The 18,241-nt window shown below is 52.1% G+C and overlaps 7 protein-coding genes across 7 annotated transcripts; 4 read left to right on the top strand and 3 right to left on the bottom strand.

Annotated features, from left to right (window-relative positions):
- Window positions 1-1,943: 1,943 nt before the first annotated feature.
- On the bottom strand, window positions 1,944-2,839 carry yphA (tyrosine phosphatase family protein; the record flags this gene model as incomplete). The annotated part of the gene is made up of 4 exons (XM_073692655.1): window positions 1,944-2,207; window positions 2,263-2,461; window positions 2,517-2,658; window positions 2,740-2,839. The coding sequence occupies 4 exons, from the start codon at window positions 2,837-2,839 to the stop codon at window positions 1,944-1,946; spliced, it is 705 nt and encodes a 234-aa protein (XP_073543794.1).
- Window positions 2,840-4,515: 1,676 nt separating this feature from the next.
- BDV59DRAFT_187406 (uncharacterized protein) lies at window positions 4,516-5,148 on the top strand. Its single transcript, XM_073691200.1, has 2 exons — window positions 4,516-4,844; window positions 4,900-5,148. The coding sequence occupies exons 1-2, from the start codon at window positions 4,751-4,753 to the stop codon at window positions 5,097-5,099; spliced, it is 294 nt and encodes a 97-aa protein (XP_073543793.1). The 5' UTR covers window positions 4,516-4,750; the 3' UTR covers window positions 5,100-5,148.
- A 530-nt stretch (window positions 5,149-5,678) lies between these two features.
- Window positions 5,679-8,171, top strand: BDV59DRAFT_187372 (FMN-dependent alpha-hydroxy acid dehydrogenase). The gene is made up of 5 exons (XM_073691199.1): window positions 5,679-5,842; window positions 5,905-6,249; window positions 6,318-6,820; window positions 6,884-7,553; window positions 7,608-8,171. The coding sequence occupies exons 2-5, from the start codon at window positions 6,117-6,119 to the stop codon at window positions 7,784-7,786; spliced, it is 1,485 nt and encodes a 494-aa protein (XP_073543792.1). The 5' UTR covers window positions 5,679-5,842; window positions 5,905-6,116; the 3' UTR covers window positions 7,787-8,171.
- A 247-nt stretch (window positions 8,172-8,418) lies between these two features.
- Window positions 8,419-10,486, bottom strand: tpcA (O-methyltransferase tpcA; the record flags this gene model as incomplete). The annotated part of the gene is made up of 4 exons (XM_073695626.1): window positions 9,666-10,486; window positions 9,156-9,605; window positions 8,837-9,104; window positions 8,419-8,785 (listed from the first exon to the last, which is right to left on the bottom strand). Exons 1-4 carry the CDS (start codon window positions 10,069-10,071, stop codon window positions 8,419-8,421), a joined length of 1,491 nt encoding a protein of 496 aa, XP_073543791.1. The 5' UTR covers window positions 10,072-10,486.
- A 759-nt stretch (window positions 10,487-11,245) lies between these two features.
- BDV59DRAFT_187365 (uncharacterized protein) lies at window positions 11,246-12,933 on the top strand. The gene is made up of 5 exons (XM_073691198.1): window positions 11,246-11,297; window positions 11,361-11,396; window positions 11,454-12,011; window positions 12,119-12,204; window positions 12,308-12,933. The coding sequence occupies exons 3-5, from the start codon at window positions 11,790-11,792 to the stop codon at window positions 12,744-12,746; spliced, it is 747 nt and encodes a 248-aa protein (XP_073543790.1). The 5' UTR covers window positions 11,246-11,297; window positions 11,361-11,396; window positions 11,454-11,789; the 3' UTR covers window positions 12,747-12,933.
- Window positions 12,934-13,024: 91 nt separating this feature from the next.
- Window positions 13,025-16,104, top strand: BDV59DRAFT_187362 (aldo/keto reductase). The gene is made up of 3 exons (XM_073691197.1): window positions 13,025-14,343; window positions 14,394-15,643; window positions 15,891-16,104. Exons 1-2 carry the CDS (start codon window positions 13,747-13,749, stop codon window positions 15,603-15,605), a joined length of 1,809 nt encoding a protein of 602 aa, XP_073543789.1. The 5' UTR covers window positions 13,025-13,746; the 3' UTR covers window positions 15,606-15,643; window positions 15,891-16,104.
- On the bottom strand, window positions 15,844-18,037 carry BDV59DRAFT_205607 (Zn(II)2Cys6 transcription factor; the record flags this gene model as incomplete). Its single annotated transcript, XM_073694674.1, has 2 exons — window positions 15,844-17,584; window positions 17,640-18,037. The coding sequence occupies 2 exons, from the start codon at window positions 18,035-18,037 to the stop codon at window positions 15,844-15,846; spliced, it is 2,139 nt and encodes a 712-aa protein (XP_073543788.1).
- Between the last annotated feature and the right edge of the window lie 204 nt (window positions 18,038-18,241).

Genomic DNA, 18,241 nt, shown 5'->3' with positions numbered 1-18,241 from the left:
ACGGCTCGAAAAGAGCTGCATTTGTCGACCATACAGCAAGTCGCGATGAGGTATCAATGGGTCTGACAATATGGAGTCATGATCCCGCAATGTGTAAATCGACCTTCACGGATGAGCTGAGCCATATGGATGAAGAGGACATACGCTACGTCGAAGACTCAAGCCCAACAACTCCTTTTAATTTGTGTGAGAGGACACTCCAAACCGGAGACTTCAGTTCTTTATTCAGTCGTGGGCTTCGGAGTCTCTTAGCTGTGCCTGATCGAGAGTCCATTGGGAAGACATCTCTACAACCCCTACCTCATATAGTCCCTCAAATATTCAGCCTGGGCTATCGCGAGGCAAGTTTTCAGATACCCGAAAAAAAAAAAAAAGCTTTTGCTGACCGTCATAGGAGATGAACCTCCGCGCACAGTTTATACCATCAATTGCCAGATCAATTGCCTCAGCCCTCAAGGCAACGAGCGACGGATCCCTTCAGAATAAGATCGAGACTTTGGGAGTGAACCTCTCCGCATTCAAAACCCCTTCAGCAGAGACAGAATGGGAATCGCAGAGACTTACTATACAAACATCGCTTTGGAGAATTGCACAGAAGCAGCTTGAGCGACCTGGGTTTTCGCGAACTTCGCACCTACTAGCCTCTATTTCAGAAATGGGACATGAAACGCACCGCTTTGATGATATTTTGCTCGCAGAAAGCGATCGAACATCTGGCAAGGAAGCCGACCACGACGAGTCAGTGTGCTATATCGGAACCGACGACGAAGCACTGGGTCTGTACGAGGAAGATGATGAAGATGATCTTACGTTCATGAATGAGAACACCTCAGAGTATTCAGACGATATACTGTGTCACTATGACATTGATGGAAAAGCCGAGTATGTCCAACCTGGACATGATTTTATGGGTGGCACTATCCAGAACCGCATTTCACAGGTCAAAGGCTGGCATTTCGGGAACCATGTGCAGCATTTTGTGCCAGGGCAAGAAACCTTCGCATATATACAGGGGCATGGTACCGCGATCCCACTTCTGGAGGAAGATATTCTCCCACAGTTTAGCGATGATATTGGCAGTGAAATAATGGAAGGTATGCTGTGTAACTAGATTTAGAAGTATAGCGGGGTTTCTCAAAGCTATCGCAATTGTTAATATACGTACGCACGAGAACTGACCACTGCCTTAGCCTCCGCCGAGGATTTTGGCCTGATGGTAAATAGCATGCTCACAGCAATGTAGCGCCCTTAAAAGACACCACAATGCACTGACGGACCACGCACTTGCCGCGTCCCAGGACTTTTGGAATTGCAATCGTCGTGTGTTGATGTTCATAGACGAAGAGATAAAGTATGGGAGTACACGGCAGTCCGTACACGGCAGTCCGATCAACAAAGCACAAGCGGATTAAGCGAAGATGCGGCGGCTGAATGGCGTCTCTCGGTGGTGTCAGCCATGATACAGAAACAATGGCAAGACATGAAGTTCGATCTTTAAGAAGCTTCGTTGAAGTGGAGTCGATAGTTACTGCAATTCAAGTTCTGTTACACTAGACAATCAAGCCGATCGAGGTCTTGAAATAGACACAGGACTTTGACAAGTATTAGGTAGGTTGTTTTATTGATGATAGCAAGTCTATGTAACCTAGTAGTGGATATGATGTTGATGCATCTCTGGTAATAGCAACAAGAGGATCTCCTCAGGCATAGCAACCAGCGAGTTTGTGTTTCCCGACGGTAAGCACCTCGTCCGGGTGAAAGTGATAATGAATCCGTGCGCCGTGCAGATCCCACCATCTATGATAGAACTCTAGCGTCCCATAACGCCCTAAAACGCCCAATACTCCAATAAACTCCGTATACAAGTATCACCGTCATCTCAGGTCATAAGTCATCAGGGAGGCCGCCACCAGTGATACTGAAATGAGATATGGCCCGAGGGCCTAGACGGATGCGGGGCAATTTTCGTACTCCACCAAGTCTGCGTCCTTCGGTTGGATGTCCTTGTACTTCCCCGATGGTTTCCATGAGCTAGCATCCACAGCACGCGCTCGGGGAGCAAGCGTGGATGGATCGAAGGCTCCGATATATTCCAGATCCAAGACTCGCGACTTCGGACACGCGTACTTGAGGTACTCGTTGATCACATCATCGTGGTGCCAGCCTTGGAGTTTCCGGAAACAAGCGACAACACAGCCGGTACGATGCTAGCGGGGCAGGATTAGTATGGATACTTGGACGGGAACCCGAGGGCGGACTCACTTTTCCCTTATTGCAGTGGACTAGGATAGGGTGGTTGGCCTTGTTAAGCAGAATTTCGAGGATGTCGTTCATAGTCTGTTGGGAGGTTTTGATGGCGGGATCTTTGTTGGGATGGACTTTGATACGAAAGTGGTTGATCCCGTTGTCTTTGAGGATGTGGGTATAATTGGGGATGGCGGAGGATTCCTCAACCAGGGTGCTGTACGCACTGTCAGGGAGGATTCACAGCGGAGGAGCGTGGGAGAGATCCTTACAGGACGGATCGGAGGTTCAACTTCTTGAGGGATGGCAGATGCCAGTCGCTAGGGTACCCACTGCGATATACGCCCTTGACGACCTCTCCGAAATTGGGAGGGGGGTTGAACTCCGGCCCCACTGGCTGGCTCTTGATGAGCTCTTTGCGACGAGACGCGTTAGCATCGGTTGACAACGCGTGAGAACACGGTGCGAGCGGAACGAGGATATAGAGAAACCTACCGGTTTGATCTTCATACACAGGGTTGGGGTTGGTTTGAGCAAGTGGGATAGCCATTTGAAGGTCCCCCATTGGGTAGACAGCGGAGGAAAGGCTCGACATGTCGAGGGATGATCGAACGCCGATCATCGCACCCGGGCTGGGTCGTCGCTGGTTGAGATTCGGGAGAAGCGGTTGTGTAGAGCGAAGGATGGTGGCGAATATGGATCCGATCTCCCGGGTACCTCGATGTAGGTAGGATCAAGATGTCTTTCTGGGCCCGAAGGAGGAGAAGAATCCGCCGAGTGGAAACGGATCACACGGAGATGGAAGAAGCTGGAGACGAGAGATAGACTGGAAAGCCCAGCCCAGAAGGCTCAGGTAGACGTGGACGGGTGTAGCAGGTACATGATGGAGACTGCTAGCTGCGAAGATGCAGGGTGAGATGGAAGGGTGTCGGGAGTTGACAGGCAGCTCTGAGGCAGACGTGGATGACGAGATGAGGATGTAGATTGGAGGTACACCGTCAGTTGAATAGAGACAGAGTGAAGTCACCCTGGCGGTGCGGGAGAAGGGAGGAATCCAGGGATCCAAAAGGCATAAAAAAAAAGGAAATTAAGGGACCAAGTGTACTCCGTAGGCGGTATGGTTCCCTTAGCACGCCTATCGCGGCAGAGTCGATGCACAGACACAGACGATCGCGCTAAAGGAAGTTCGTAGGAGGAAGAGAGAAGAGGGGAAGGAAGTCACCCACACTGGAGTCTGTCCTTTCCTCGCGGAATTTTTTTTTCTCTCTCTCTGGGGATCTCCGGGAAGCTTCAGACTAGGGAGGAAAAATATGAAGCGAGCCATGGTTGATCCAGGCCGGACGGACCAGACCTGCGCCCCTAGCCAGATCGCCCCATTCTCGGCCTTTCTTCAGTGAATGATCTCATGCAAGTTTATTTTCGCCCGTCAGACTGTCTTTTGCCTTTTGACCTTTTTTTTCCTCGACTCTCTTACTCAGGACGGTCGGGGTTTATCGCGGGGTTAGGGTCGGACGCCGTTTGTCCGCGGGGAAGTTCCACACGAGGCTGTGGCAAACCGATGAGTCGGATGCTCGACGGTTGCGGTAGCTCCTCGTCATTAGAGTTATTCACGAGCGTAGGAACAGGGATCCAGAGTGTGCCTAACAGGGGTCGGTTGTTGCGAGGTGCGTAGAACGGGGAGAGCTTAGGGCAGATCATGACAGTTCATCTCCAGACATATGTAAGACGTGCGCAGTACGCCATAGCCACTTGATCACTGCCTGAGTCTAAGTTTAGCATTTTTTTTTTTAACTTTCCCTCTGGACACTACGTATGCTCTCTGCCGTTAATCCAGAAATCGGTCACGTGCACACCGAGGGACACACGCCACGGTTCGACGTTGTCGACTCTCTGGGATAAAAGTATACTGGATAATTTCTATCTTGCGTATGGATTTAAGATAATTTAATTTCTGATAATGCTCGTACACTACGCTGACCCCATTTTAGGAATCACCCACGATGACCTCAATCGATACAACTTCCTGGTGACTAAAACAGAGCTGTACCTCAAAGAGGAACCAAACCTATAAGATTCAATGGGATTGCTAAGCATCACTATTAGATAAATACTAGAATGCGTTAGTATATCATTTCACTCACGGACCAATTTACTCTGTAAGCAAAAATTAGTGAAATAAGCTCTATCGGAAGCGGATACTCCTTTCTCATCTTCACTCGGAAGTATATTCGGGTATTTTTAACTGTAGTTAAGTAGGTAACTAAGCGTGGTGCGTTTGTTTGTGATATCCCCGTGAATTAGAGAACTGACAGGGCGTTTGATCGCGTGAATAAGATCGAGCTTCCTTCACTGTAACTTGTTTAGTTTCTCCTGGGTATAGGTATATCAAGGGCCTTCTTTCTTTCAATCAAAGTCGCTTCCCATTTCCTTTCTCTCTCATCACACTCATCCACCGATTGTCACCTCACCTTAAAGAAACCCTCACACCTCAAACAACTTACCCACCATGAAGCTCCTTACTCCCATTGTCCTTCTCATGGCCGCCTTCGCGACGTCCACTCCAGTTCCTGACGGCGTTGGTCAGCTTGATGGCCCCAATGGTGCGCATCTTTCCAGTCCAAACTAAAATTCCTAGCTAACCACCCCACCATGTAGACGTCGCTGCCACTACTCCTATCGAGAACGACTCTACTGGTCTTATCGAACCCAGACAGGCTGGCCAGTGCCACAAGAACCAGGACTGCGGAACTGGTTGGTGCTACAACGGCATCTGTATGGCTGATGGCCATTGTCGGTCCAGCGTGGACTGCCCCGGAAAGTTTTACTGCTGGCGTGGAAACTGCATCAACCGGTAAGGAGTCTCGCTCCTGTTACTACTATGTCAGCTCCATACTAATAAGCTTTCGGCAGTCCTTGCCAGGGCTGCTAGGTCCGACATGACTGCTAGATCGGCATTACCGCCTGCCAGCTAGGCTGACCTCCGTTAGCTCTGGTAGCTAGGACCGAGTCTTTTCTAGCTGGCTGCTTGGTGTCCCTCTGCTTTGAATGTTTTCTGAATACCGAGGCTTCTGTCGTCGTGCGATCTGACTGGGGCTGACCATGACTGGGAAAATCTGGTATTAGGCTAGGATTGGTTTGGCCGTGCATAGGATGTGCTGATGATAGGACCACGATGTTATTCGCCGTCTTCACAGAAAGGAACATTACTTTCTTCATCTAAGGCATCCCCAAATAGTATGCAAAGGAGCAAAAGTGGACATATTTAAACGCCGAGGAGAACGGTCTATGACAGAATTGTAGAATATTTAGTCTGTGCCTGGAAGATCCGACAAACACCAGCCACCGTCTGGGCGCCGCAGTGGCTGATACATTATGTAACTGAGTTTCTGCCTCAGGAACGAAGATGGATGGCATCAATCAAAGTAGATCATGGCCGTCTAACGCCAATCTCGCTGCAGTTGATTGCCTGCGTAACTATAACATACCTGGATCTTGCTGTAATCAACTTGGACATTTCAGTCGTCCATCGCCCCAAGAACCTGCATACTAGTACTCCATCGCAAAAGGTCCGAGACGTTTCTCATCATCAGGTCTAGCTCTATTGTACCTGTTAGATATCCCTATCCCACGACGTACAACTTCTTACAACGACGGAATTACTATTAGTCAGGTGTGTGAAGAAGAACATCGGGCATCCTCCGATTGGCGTCGGGGTCTGATAGCCCGGCGAGAAATCCGCAGTGGATCTTCTTCTCCCCACACAACACAATGCGGAGAGACTGCTTATAACGCCTCGGCCGATACACTCTCGTCGTCGTTTAGATTCCTCCAAATCACATTCCTGCCCATTCTACTAGTCAATCCCAGTCACAATGTCAGTCAAGAAACTCCTGTCTACGCAGGAGATTTCCCGACACAACTCCCCGGAAACCTGTTGGATCGTGGTCGACAACCAAGTCTGGGATGTGACCGATTTTCTGGACGAACACCCTGGCGGATCCGGAAGTAAGAAGCCCATCCGTAGCTGCCTGCACTGGCACGTCAGGGCCAGCCTCACTGATCCCCGCGAGCAGTCATCCTGAAGTACGCCGGCCGCGATGCCACCCAGCCCTACTCAGAGGTCCACACGCCCGGCGTCCTGAAAGCCAATCTCTCCCCGGACAAACACCTAGGCGCCATCGACGAGGCCACCATCGACGCGGAGTGGGCGAAGCCGCCGCCCACCCAAACCGCCCAACTGGCGCACAACGAAAAGCCGCCCCTCGACACGCTGATAAACGCCCACGACTTCCAGGAGGTGGCGTCGCGCACGGTGAGCAAGAAGACGTGGGCGTTCTACTCCAGCGCAGCGACGGATCTGATCACGCGCGATGCGAACAAGTCGTGTTTCGACCGCATCTTTTTCCGGCCGCGCGTGCTGCGCAATGTCCGCGACGTCGAGACGAAAACGAACATGCTCGGCGTCGACTGCAGTCTCCCGCTGTTTGTCAGTCCCGCCGCCATGGCAAAGCTCATCCACCCGGAGGGGGAGTGTGCGATCGCCAAGGCGTGCGAGGCCAAGGGAATCATGCAAGGTGTACGTATATCCAATAACGTGCGAAACGGGACACGGATGGGCGCGATCTAACCGGTGACACAGATCTCGAATAACTCGTCGTACACGATGGACGACCTGCGGTCTGCTGCGCCGACCGCCAGTTTCTTCTTCCAGCTGTATGTGAACCGAGACCGGGAGAAGTCTGCCGCGCTGCTGCGGCAATGTTCTGCCAATCCGAACGTCAAGGCTATCTTCGTCACGGTGGATGCGGCCTGGCCGGGCAAGAGAGAGGCGGACGAGCGCGTCAAGGCGGACGAAAGTCTGTCGGTGCCGATGGCCCCGTCGAAGGCGAAGAACGACAAGAAAGGCGGCGGGCTCGGCCGGGTGATGGCTGGCTTCATTGATCCAGGGCTGACCTGGGAGGATCTGGTCTGGGTCCGGAAACACACGCATCTGCCGGTGTGCCTGAAGGGCGTCATGTCAGCGGACGATGCTATTCTTGCGATGGGCGCTGGGCTAGATGGCATCCTGCTCAGTAATCACGGAGGACGCAACCTCGACACCAGCCCTCCGTCCATCATCACGCTTCTGGAGTTACACAAGCGCTGCCCGGAGATCTTTGACCGCATGGAGGTCTACGTGGATAGTGGCATCCGACGAGGGACGGACATCCTCAAGGCAATCTGCCTGGGCGCGACGGCCGTCGGCATGGGACGCAGCATGTTGTTCGCGACGAATTACGGCCAGGAGGGTGTCGAACATTTGATCGACAGTAAGTGAATACATCCTTCAGCCGCTTCTGTACGTGATACTGAAACACGCCCAGTCATGAGAGACGAGTTAGAGACAGCCATGCGAAACAACGGAATTACCAGTCTGGACCAGGCCGGCCCCCATTTGGTGCACACTGGCGACGTGGACCATCTCGTTCCCGCAACCGCTGGACATCCGTATGCCCGGAAGACTGCAAAGGGACGTCGGCCACGATATGTTTCGAGACTATAGACGGGGAGAGATCGAGGATCGACCAACCGTTTGGGGCAGAGATTCCGGATATGTCCCGTTGGGAATTATATTTGTGTGCCAAGATAAATATGTACAGACCATATATGCCCTTAGATATGGGTGATGACATCCATGTTCTGTCACTTACTATAATGAACGTCTGAACAGTTGAACAAGAGCGCCCCAACGGACACCCCCCAGCATTCGAGACAGATGGTTAATGGATGGCATCCCAAGATACCCGACATTGTCGGGTATACGGACACCTTTCAAACTAACAGGTTGCTCCTGACTGATCGCTACCGGATAACCGAGCGATTGAAAACGATGGAATAGGACTTATCCCTTGACTCATTCCGAGATTACTGAAGAATGGACGAGAATACCATGGCCGGAGAGCCAGCGTAACTCCGACGACAGGATCGACGGCGCTATCCCCACTGTCTCAACAGAACGGAGCCACATGAATGGTTTTGGTAATACAAATACGATCTATACATACCACTCCTGACGATTGCAGGTGGGTGGCGCTTTTACTGATCAGGGGTAGAGTGCCCACGGCGTAGATAATCCATGAAGTAAACGGAGGCTGGTACTTCAATAAAATGTCGAAACTTATGACATAGCCCATCTCAATGTGGTCCAAATCCATTGCCGTTTGACTTCGCTTCCGGCAACACAGCTTCAAGGAGTGAAACCTGACTTCTACACTCCCATATCCGCTTCAACTCCAAGCCAGCTGCCCCGAGAACCGTCTTGAACTCCTCCGGAGTCCGCTCGATGCCATTGATGCATCCCATCATTGTCAGGTCCCTACTGTGGCTAAAGCGCGTGTAGCAACCGTAGTTGGCTGGGAGAGGTTCCGGAGCAGAGGGGAGATGCGGATCGCCTCTGGTGGTGTTCATCACTTGCTCGCAGATTAATAGGCGAGAGGATGGCGCCATACTCTCACGGATGCGTGACAATATGTTGATGCAACATCCGTCCGACCAGTCATGGCTGGGGCCGATGGTTAGCCCGCCTGTCGTCCGTAGGAATTTCACCACTTACAGCACATATCGGAGGAAGTACACATCCGCGCCCTCGATTGGGTTCGTATCAAAGAAGTTGTGCTCCATGAACTCCACCCGGCCGGTCTTCAGAGCTCTAGGGTTCTCTGTTGGCCACACTCTCTCCCGTCCCTGCTGCAGCACCGGGCCACGATCCTGGATCACAAATCGGAGATCAGGGTAGACTTTGCTCAATTGAAGGGAGAAGCCCCCGACGCCACCACCTACATCCACGACCAAAGCCTTTCCCAGGGATGCCCAGGGGAAATCTACACGGTTAATGGCCAGTTACATCAAGGGGAAAGCCATGGGAGCCATACCGTACACATGCGCAGTACCAAGCACCCGTCCACCACCTACCATCGCCAGGCCCATAATCTCCAGCTCTGGCCTGGCAACTAAGCCATTGCCATTGTCGGCGTTGGACTGCGACTCCAATGCAAGACTCGGGATGCCTGGATAATGACCTCCGCTCTCTCTGAGCTTGTCTTTCTCCACTTTCTCCTCAATCCATTCCCACCGGGGTTTGCTAGTGCAGATGGCATTCTGGAATGCGGTCTTAGCAACATCGTAAGACGGGCCTGTATCTGGGTCTAAAAGGGTCACGGGAAGGTGGTCCGCTGCAGTGAAGGCTTCAGCGTTGGCCAGTCGAACGTATGCTCGGAGTGGCTCGTTGGACACCAAAGCAGCGGAGACGGCATTGTTTGCGAAGGTTTCCGGACCAGTCTGACAGAAAATGCCTATGGAGCATAGGCACCTCATGATGCGAGCTGATATTCTCGTTAGGCCCTGCTGCGTGTAGTCTATAAGTCATAGTAAGGGCAACTCACATAGCTTTCGATGTTCGATGCAGGCGTGTCGACCAATCTCCACAATGGATAATCCGCCTTTTTTATCGTGGGGAGCAAGAATATCTGGAATCCGTCGTTCCACGGCGATGTACAGTGCACGGGATTCTTGGAACTGCATTGCTACTTCAAGGATTCTTACACTTGGCTCTGAGACCAACTCGGCCAGCTTCCCGATGGCCGCCACAATGGTCCGTTGAGCGTTGAATAACTCATGGCTTGGTAGGATCGATATTTCTGCCGCGAGGTCAGTCGATTTGTCTTGGTGCTTGAACACCTCCGCTTCCTTGGACCATGCAGATATGATAGTCTGAACAGTAGATGAGATGATGTCCGCCGTTTGGATAAGCTGCACAACATCGGCAAGAGACTTTGGCTGACGTTCCATCTTGCCAGATCCCTTCTCCGCTGACGCGTCTTGATAATGTCCGGTTGGAGAGTAGAGACAGGCTACCTTTCAGGTGTTGACAGATGGAATTGAAGAGGGCTGCGACACAGCCGAGCCCTTTTATAAACCTTGAGCAACTTATTTGCTACTACGCGAATGGGAGCGGGCGAATTTGTATCCCAATAGAGGGAGCCTCCGTCCACTTCGGCACTGGCATGCTTCCCCTCCGGGGGGCACGGCACTTCTGTCTAGGCCCATCCAAAACTCAGAAGGTTCCATTACAGAAGGGATGGAGGGAATAGTTTTAGGTGACTTTGGCTTTAAAATAGTACCAAGTCAGGTTAAATGCGCCAGACTATATCACATTGTATCACTTGTAATACGTTGCATGCATGACGGACGGCCCCTTGACTCTTCTTCGGACGTCGAAAGCCACTCGTTCACCTCCACCTCCTTGAACAGGACCCTCAATGATTCGAACGTCATCATGTATGCGTGCTGATAGAAAACCAACCCCATATCTCGCGATCATTGACGCCAAATCGTTTTGGTCCTGACCTCGGCCTGGCTGATGGGTGAACCTTGCTTCTGGTCCAGGTCGCCCGGGAATGAAACTTGCAGGGTAGCCTTCTTTCCAGCGGTATGGCTGCCTGGGTTACCATCCAGGGCTAAGGATCTTGTTATAGTTTGATGTGATGGTGTGAATGGCGCAGGGATGCAGCGTGCGGATAGTGGCACCGTTGACTTGGCGATACCGCCTATATTCCCTTCCGATGCTACTCCGTATCTGACTAATAGATCCAAGGGCCAAGATCTGGAAGGATCCCGTGACGGACTGGTGTGGGGAAGCTCTTTAAGGTAAAACAGCAGTCGGGAGGATGATCGTCCAGAGTAATGATACGGTAATACCGCCATGACTTCCCCGCTGTCAGGGGATTACTGGTAGGAGGAGCTGGAGGTCCCTTGGTAGGTACGTATGTTTGTAGGACAGAAGAACATTCCCTTCAGCGTAGGTATGAATACATTACGAATGATGAGTTGGCTTATGCAGAATGCATTGTGGTTACCTGATGGCCCCTCCAGACCATGATGATCACCGAGTCAACCTCCTATCAGATCGTCAAGACCACCATCTGCGAGAGTTTTCCGAGGATGTTCCATGACAATATTATCCGGGAGAATGAGGGGAAGGACACCCTCCTGGTCGGATGCTAGTAGGATATTGGCTGGATGGATTCAGTCACTGCCCACGTTCTATGGCGTGTTTCCCGTCGGAGGACGGTACCTACGTATGATCCATCATTTCCGGGCTCCATACAAAATCACTATAAATATCAATAATCGTAATAATTATACTCCGAGTAGAGAAATACTAGTCGTACCGCTATACCACTAGTAGCTCTGGCCAGACCCCCAACGGTTCATCAGCATCACCGCCATCGATTATCTCATTACTTCATGCTTTGATGACCAGATCTTCGATGCATTTTCTGTCACGCGCTCTCCCTGTCCCCTCCCCGTCCTCACGTTATATATCATTTTCCTCCCGGCCACTCTCTCATTGCTCCTCATTCCTCCCGTGCATCTTCCCTCTTGGCGCTGTATCACCCCGTCTCATCCTCAACATTCCATCTTCCTACTTCAACCCCAACCCTTGAATCCTCCATCCTCCCATCTTCTTCTACCTTCCATCTATCCTCCCAGCTATTCCTCTCATCATGGCCGCTCCCCGTTCGTCCGCCCTGCGGGCTCTCCGCCTTCTCTCGCAGCATCCCTCTACCACTCCCGCCCTCCGTCGCGGCTTGCACATCACCGGTGCCAACTCAGCCCAACCAGCCAATGTCTCAGATCGAACCTCCCTGTATTCTACTCGCACCCTGGCAGATCTCAAGTCCGAGTGTCAAAAGCGGTCGTTAGGCTCCAACGGTACCCAGGCCGAAGTAAGTTCACCATTGAGTTTCATACATCTGGGGAAACCGGCTTCATACCGCAACCTCCCCCCCTCCTGGATCCTCTTCAAAACCCCCAACTAACCAACTTCTAATAGCTGGTCGAACGTCTCGCCAACCATGACTTCCTGCAATCGCGCGCCTTCAGCATCGCCATGCGCCGCATCAATGGCTCCAGTCTAGCGTACGTTACCCGCCCGACTGATCTACCGCTATGATCTCCATGGACATATATGCCTCGGTACAATGACCAGCCCCAGCTGACATCATCCCCTCCTCCAAAATAGCCACCCTAGTCGCGAATTCAACACCTCCCGCGCCCAGAAGGCCGTCAATGACTCATCCACCGTCGACTTTGTCTACATGCCCTCCATGGCCGACATCGATGCCCCCGCCAGGAGCGCGGATCCGCGCATTCCGATCCTCCCCGACTCCTATACCCACCACCAGACTCCCGCCGCCAGCAACCCACCCATGAAGCCCCAGGTCTACACGGTCTCCGGGGACGGCGCTGACGTCTCCGCCAGCCCCATGACCGAGGTGGTTGACAACCACGCCGTGGATATTGACCCCTTCTCCCTCACGGAAGCGGTTGGGAAGTCGCGGTACGGGGAGCAGTTGCAGAAACAGCAAAACGGGTCGCAGGAGCCGGGTGTCTTGAGGGAATTATGGAGTGGGTTCCTGGAGGACCTGCTGGGGCCGAAGCAGCAGAGTCAGAGAAAGTGATGATGTCTGCGGTGAAAAAAAAAAGGATGTCCTACTTGTTCTAGTCTAGTCTAGCGTTGTTTCTACCGGATCATTAGTCTATCATCTTTCAGCATGTCTTGTCTTGACTATCAACAATTGCTATTTTTCTTTAATTCATCGCCAAATACAATGCTTACATGCTTGCACACGTACTGCGCACTAGATGACGTCTAGATTGTGATCGAACCCACTATCAGCCCACCCGCCCACTTGGTCCCCATCCCCGGCCGGACCTGGGTGCTCCGTGGCTGTTGGCTGTAATTTCGAGATCGCCCCGAGAAATTCAATTCCCCTGGGTCATGGGATCAATTGCATTGTCGGTCGTCGGATAAACGCAGCTTCGAACTCGACTTCGGGTAGAGTGGTGATGTCGACTTCCTCCGATCTATTCCGATGGCTGTAGTTTCTTCCATCACATGAACCAGGGTTTTCGACCTGAATTGATCTCTCGGATTATCTTGTGATTCAGCTGAGCTCACATCGTCCTGGCTAGTTGATTTCTTGTCTCCGTAGCTTAGGGTTGGCATGTGATGAGCTTCACATGGATCTGCTCGGAGAATAGTACGCAGGAAGGCTCCCCTCGTGTACTGTATTATTTGTATGGTGGATCTTGTACAAGACAGGAGACAGATTCAATTCCTTAATCGTATGCATAATAATTCATTGACCCGACGACATCAGGAGCTTCCCGCACTACTGTTCTTATGCGCTTGGTGTGGATAGATGGCTTCTCAAAGTCGACATACACCAAGAACAATATTCTCGCGAAGAGGATCTAGTGCATACTACGGCGTATCAGAACATGAATGCACGTATAGCGGATATGTAGATGCAACGGAGTCTCTTCCGACCGATCATTCGGCTTTCTCCCGACTCCGTATGTGAATCTGATGCATAAAGCGGAAACGCCTATACAGAGATAACCTTCATAATACGAATGTATATAGTTCTTAAAACATAGAACCTTTGTGAAGAAACTATGGCAGATCTGCAGGTCCTCGTGGTTGACGATCCCACCGCTACTGAATTCTATGACCCTGGGACACCCATCTTCATCAACAGCGACAACGCTGACCTGACCGAAACACTCTCTTTCTGGAAGAGGAGTCTGATTCTCTTCAACAAAGATTCCACCTCACAGGATACACTCGTCGCAACATTGAAATCAGCCGAAGTGAAAGCCGGAAAAAAGATTGATGTGAAGTTCGGACAAGACCAACGCTCCATAGAAAACCATTTTCAAGATAAGCGAGGAAATATTAACTCGCCTATATCAAATCCCTCGCGCGGCGGCCTCATCCTGGCAATTAACCATTCTCCCCATGATAGAGAGCGAATCGCAAAATTGTCAAAGAATCCCCGGCTCCAATGCTACCAGTTTCAGGCGCAGGAATCAACCACTTACTTGAAAGATGTTGACAGGGAGCTTTTAGCCGTGACGGACCGAACCGCAAGATGTCTTCTACGAGGCCTTGATGTCTTGTTTGCGGTGGATGAAAGTGGGAGACATGCACAAGCTACCATCAGGACCTTCCTTCGGCTTCTGAATCCACAGCCTAAATACATATTGACAGCAGTAAGTCCAACCCACATATATGCAGTTCATGAGGTGATAACACTTGACAGTCTCGCGAGATACTAGAACCGGTCCTCGAAGCTCTCCAAATCGAACACGCAGAGATTCTTGGTCCACTATCACCCGGGCTTGTATCGTGGAGATCAGAAGAGCCAACGTCTAAATTTGCAGGGACGCCTCTAGTCCTCTCCCCAGAACTAGACGACACATTGCTCTCAGCCCTAACCACCCAGAAACCTCCCCCACAAATGCAATACCAACGTCTTGGCAAAAGTGCCCTGAAGGTATCCAAGATCATCCTCGGCTGCATGACATTCGGCAACCCCTCCTGGGAGGGAAGCCCATGGGTCCTGCCAGAAGAGCAGGCTCTCCCGCTGCTGAAACGGGCCTTCGACTGTGGCATCAACACGTGGGACACCGCAAACACATACTCGAACGGCCAATCCGAGATGATCATCGGCAAGGCTCTACAAACCTACTCCATCCCGCGGAGCAAGGTAGTGATCATGACCAAGCTGTACTACCCCGTTCTCGACGCGGACGACAACCGGCGGCCGAATCCAGCTCGCAACACGGGCCCACTAGTGAACCAGATGGGGCTGAGTCGCAAGCACATCTTCGAGGCGGTTGATGCCTCGCTCCGGCGTTTGCAAACCACGTACATCGACGTGTTGCAGCTGCATCGCCTCGACCCCGACGCGGAGCCGGACGAGGTGATGCGCGCCCTGCACGACTTGGTGCGGATCGGAAAGGTGCACTACATCGGCGCTTCGAGCATGTACTGCTGGCAGCTGGCTCGGCTACAATACACGGCGAAGATGAACGGGTGGACGCCGTTCACGAGCATGCAGGGTCTGTACAATCTGCTCTACCGCGAGGATGAGCGCGAGGTCAACCCGTTCTGTCGCGCGGAGGGAATCGGCCTGATCCCGTGGAGTCCTCTGGCGCGGGGGCTGCTCGCTAGACCGTGGAACCAGGAGACTGAGCGGTCAAAGAAGGACGTGAAGACCGCTAAGTGGTTCAAGGGCGATGCGAACGAGGACATCGTTCGGAGGGTGCAGCTTCTTGCGGAGAGGAAGGGGTGCAGCATGACTGCTGTTGCCGTTGCCTGGTTGCTATACAAGGAGGCTTGTCCTATCGTGGGGCTTAACACCATGGAGCGGATTGAGAATATATCAGACGCTCTTGCAGTGAGGCTGGAAGATAGGGAGTTAGAGTTTCTCGAAGAGTGTTATTACCCTCTGGCTGTTCAGGCTATATGAGAAGGGTTTTCATCCGCTGGACTTGGCATATGCAAAATGTAATTGACACTCTAAAAACTACTAATCACTTCAGACATCAACAGAAGACTAACCCAAGCTTAGACAATGTACTAGACAATGTTTCTATACTGTCACCGACGGAGAGAAGCCCGATCCTGATAGATCGTATAGACCGATGGTGAGCGCCCAAGCACGCTCCTAGCAGCCGGAGACCTACCCGAAAGCACATCCAGTCCAATCATGTTGCAAAGTTTGACGTCAAGTCAGGGAAGCTAAACTCTCCCAGATCCGGGAGGAATAGATCCTCCGCCGGAGGTTGAACCGACACATCCCCGACGACATGCAGCGACGTCTGACCCAGCAAGTGCATGTCGGCGCCAACAGGGCCATTCCCTGCCGGCATACCGTACGTAAATGGAAGCTGTGCGTCACTTTGTCTGCCAATGACATCCTGTATGCCCAGTTCGGCCGCGCAATCCAGCATTTTACGAGTTAGCCCCCCGGTCATGCGGCTGAGAGGATGCTGGGGGATGCACGGCGTGTTCCGAAACAGGGTCAAGACCCGGTTGATTAGGGAAAACTCGTCTTCTAGCCTAAACGCTAACTGTTCGCGGTAGTTCCTACAGACCTCCAGCAGGAAATGCCCCGCAAAGGCGATCATGATATGAAAGTAGTGCGGCATGCCCACCAGCCCCTGTTGGAGCTCCGGTTTGCTCAGAATCATCTCGAACGTCGTGGTGGCTGCTTCGTGGGCCATGGCAGCCGCTCTGAGGAGGTGCGTTGGAATTGGCTTGCCATGGAGACCCTTGAATACCTGGTGTCCCAGGTACAGTTTACCGAATTGATAATGTAGCTGAAGCCCTCGCGTTGGAAAGTCCCCGATGTGGGAATTTGTTACGAACAGCGAAGAGAATTTGCTGAACCACCTATCGAGCTGGCGGGAGAATCCTAGTATCTGACTGGAAAGTGCCTGCGGCAGTTGAGTCTCGTTGTCGGATCCCAAGACGTCGCGGACCTGGCCCATGATCAACAACAGAGAGACCTGGGAGAGAATGCGAACGTCCGACTCGGTTGCTTCTGCGCGATCAAGGTATGACTCCCAGCTGACGGCGATTTGGTTGTCGCTTCGAAGAAGAGGATCCCGGTTGTGGAGAACTGATAAGTGTTGGTCGCATACAAAGAGGAGGTACCAGAGTCTGACGCGATCCGAGAGCTCCGACGGTGAGGCGGTGGAAGATGGTGACGGCACCGAACTAGGGGCTCTCAAGCCTAGAAGGTGTTCAAAGCTCCGATGCAGTCGCATATCTCCTGCGCGTCGAATCGCGTCACTCGAAAAGATGCGTGATGCATCAGTCAGCCAGAAAGAGCTGATACAGAGCGCCCGGATGTATTCTATATCCTTCTTTTCAAAGAGAGACCGGGATATGAGGTGTCTAAACTCCCTGTTGCATGCCACATATGTTCGGTGATCTCCAGGATCATGGAGAGCCGAGACAGTACAGATCGCAGCAAAGAGGATGGGAGATGTCGTTCGGAGCTTCGAGGCATCTTGCGGTGGCCCACCAATTCCGTAGAGATAATGATCCAGGCGTGAGAAATAACTCTCGACAAGACGCTCCGCGCTTTCCATCGTAATGATTCCCTTGCTGACAAGATCTTCCTTCACTTCCCGCTTGTTTGAGTTGTGGTGCATATGTCCCTCGCCTGATCGAGGGCTGCCGAGTTTTGCAATATCAAGAAATGTATCAATTGGGGCTTGTACGGCGCTGGGTGATTGCGGCGGGGAGACTTCGCAATCATCCTCTTTGTTACTGTCGTCATGGGCGTTCGATCCCGTCGTTGTTCCATTTCCCCCGGCGGCATTGCCCACACCATTTGTACAAGTCAGAGGCTTGGGCATGTCCATATCCAAGTGGTTGCAGATGACACTTAATGTGTCGTGCAAGTTCTTGACATCATCCTGAATCAACATTGTATTCCTGCGTTTGCGTCAGAATCTTCTCCATGGGCACATCTCCAGCGGTATAAGCTCACTTCATGTCTTCCAACAAGGACTGAAGACTTCGGCTAAGCACACAGGATAATCCCCGGCGGCGACAACGAACGCATGGCGGACCCTCCTCGGGCATATCGCATCGGATCTTATTCTTCCTGCACGCCGCGCATGCCGTGATCTTGCGCGTAATGCCCGACAATATTTCCACTACATTCCCGTCGTTCTGTCGGATTCTCTTGCTGTTGAAACCGCCAGGGTCCTGTCGAGCAGAAGACCCAGATGGCTCGTCCATTTGGGGAACGAACAGCGCATCTTGGGGGAAGTTACTCTGACCACCGATATTGCCCGACCCCAGCGTAGCTGAAGGATATGTATGCCGCTCATCGCGTGCCGGAGGGGTCGTAGACTGAGACCACGAGGATTTGCGCTTCGGCATAGGGCAAATGTTAGGCGTTGGTCCGGTTGCAACGTATGTGTCTATGGTGTTCGGAGGAAGCGCGCAGGTCCATCGTCGGCGAGGACTGGAAACTCCCTATGGTTGCACTCCAACAAGTGGAGAAGACGGATTTTCCGTCTACTAGACCCCACATAATGAGCTTGAGCTACTCGATTCTTTCGTAACCCCGCAGTGTCATTAAGT

This window comes from Aspergillus ambiguus, assembly GCF_047715705.1.
Source record: "Aspergillus ambiguus strain CBS 117.58 unplaced genomic scaffold BDV59scaffold_47, whole genome shotgun sequence".
Taxonomy (NCBI): domain Eukaryota; kingdom Fungi; phylum Ascomycota; class Eurotiomycetes; order Eurotiales; family Aspergillaceae; genus Aspergillus; species Aspergillus ambiguus.
This window is presented reverse-complemented; position numbering and strand designations above follow the sequence as displayed.

Bases quoted from the DNA above. Each gene is read 5' to 3' on its own strand.
- BDV59DRAFT_187372 (XM_073691199.1), top strand. From the start codon at position 6,117: ATGTCAGTCAAGAAACTCCTGTCTACGCAGGAGATTTCCCGACACAAC. The intron at 6,821-6,883 runs GTACGTATATCC...CCGGTGACACAG, and splicing joins CCAAGGGAATCATGCAAGGT to ATCTCGAATAACTCGTCGTA. The intron at 7,554-7,607 runs GTAAGTGAATAC...AAACACGCCCAG, and splicing joins TGTCGAACATTTGATCGACA to TCATGAGAGACGAGTTAGAG.
- BDV59DRAFT_187406 (XM_073691200.1), top strand. From the start codon at position 4,751: ATGAAGCTCCTTACTCCCATTGTCCTTCTCATGGCCGCCTTCGCGACG. The intron at 4,845-4,899 runs GTGCGCATCTTT...CCCACCATGTAG, and splicing joins TCAGCTTGATGGCCCCAATG to ACGTCGCTGCCACTACTCCT.
- BDV59DRAFT_187365 (XM_073691198.1), top strand. From the start codon at position 11,790: ATGGCCGCTCCCCGTTCGTCCGCCCTGCGGGCTCTCCGCCTTCTCTCG. The intron at 12,012-12,118 runs GTAAGTTCACCA...AACTTCTAATAG, and splicing joins CCAACGGTACCCAGGCCGAA to CTGGTCGAACGTCTCGCCAA. The intron at 12,205-12,307 runs GTACGTTACCCG...CCTCCAAAATAG, and splicing joins ATCAATGGCTCCAGTCTAGC to CCACCCTAGTCGCGAATTCA.
- BDV59DRAFT_187362 (XM_073691197.1), top strand. From the start codon at position 13,747: ATGGCAGATCTGCAGGTCCTCGTGGTTGACGATCCCACCGCTACTGAA. The intron at 14,344-14,393 runs GTAAGTCCAACC...AACACTTGACAG, and splicing joins CTAAATACATATTGACAGCA to TCTCGCGAGATACTAGAACC.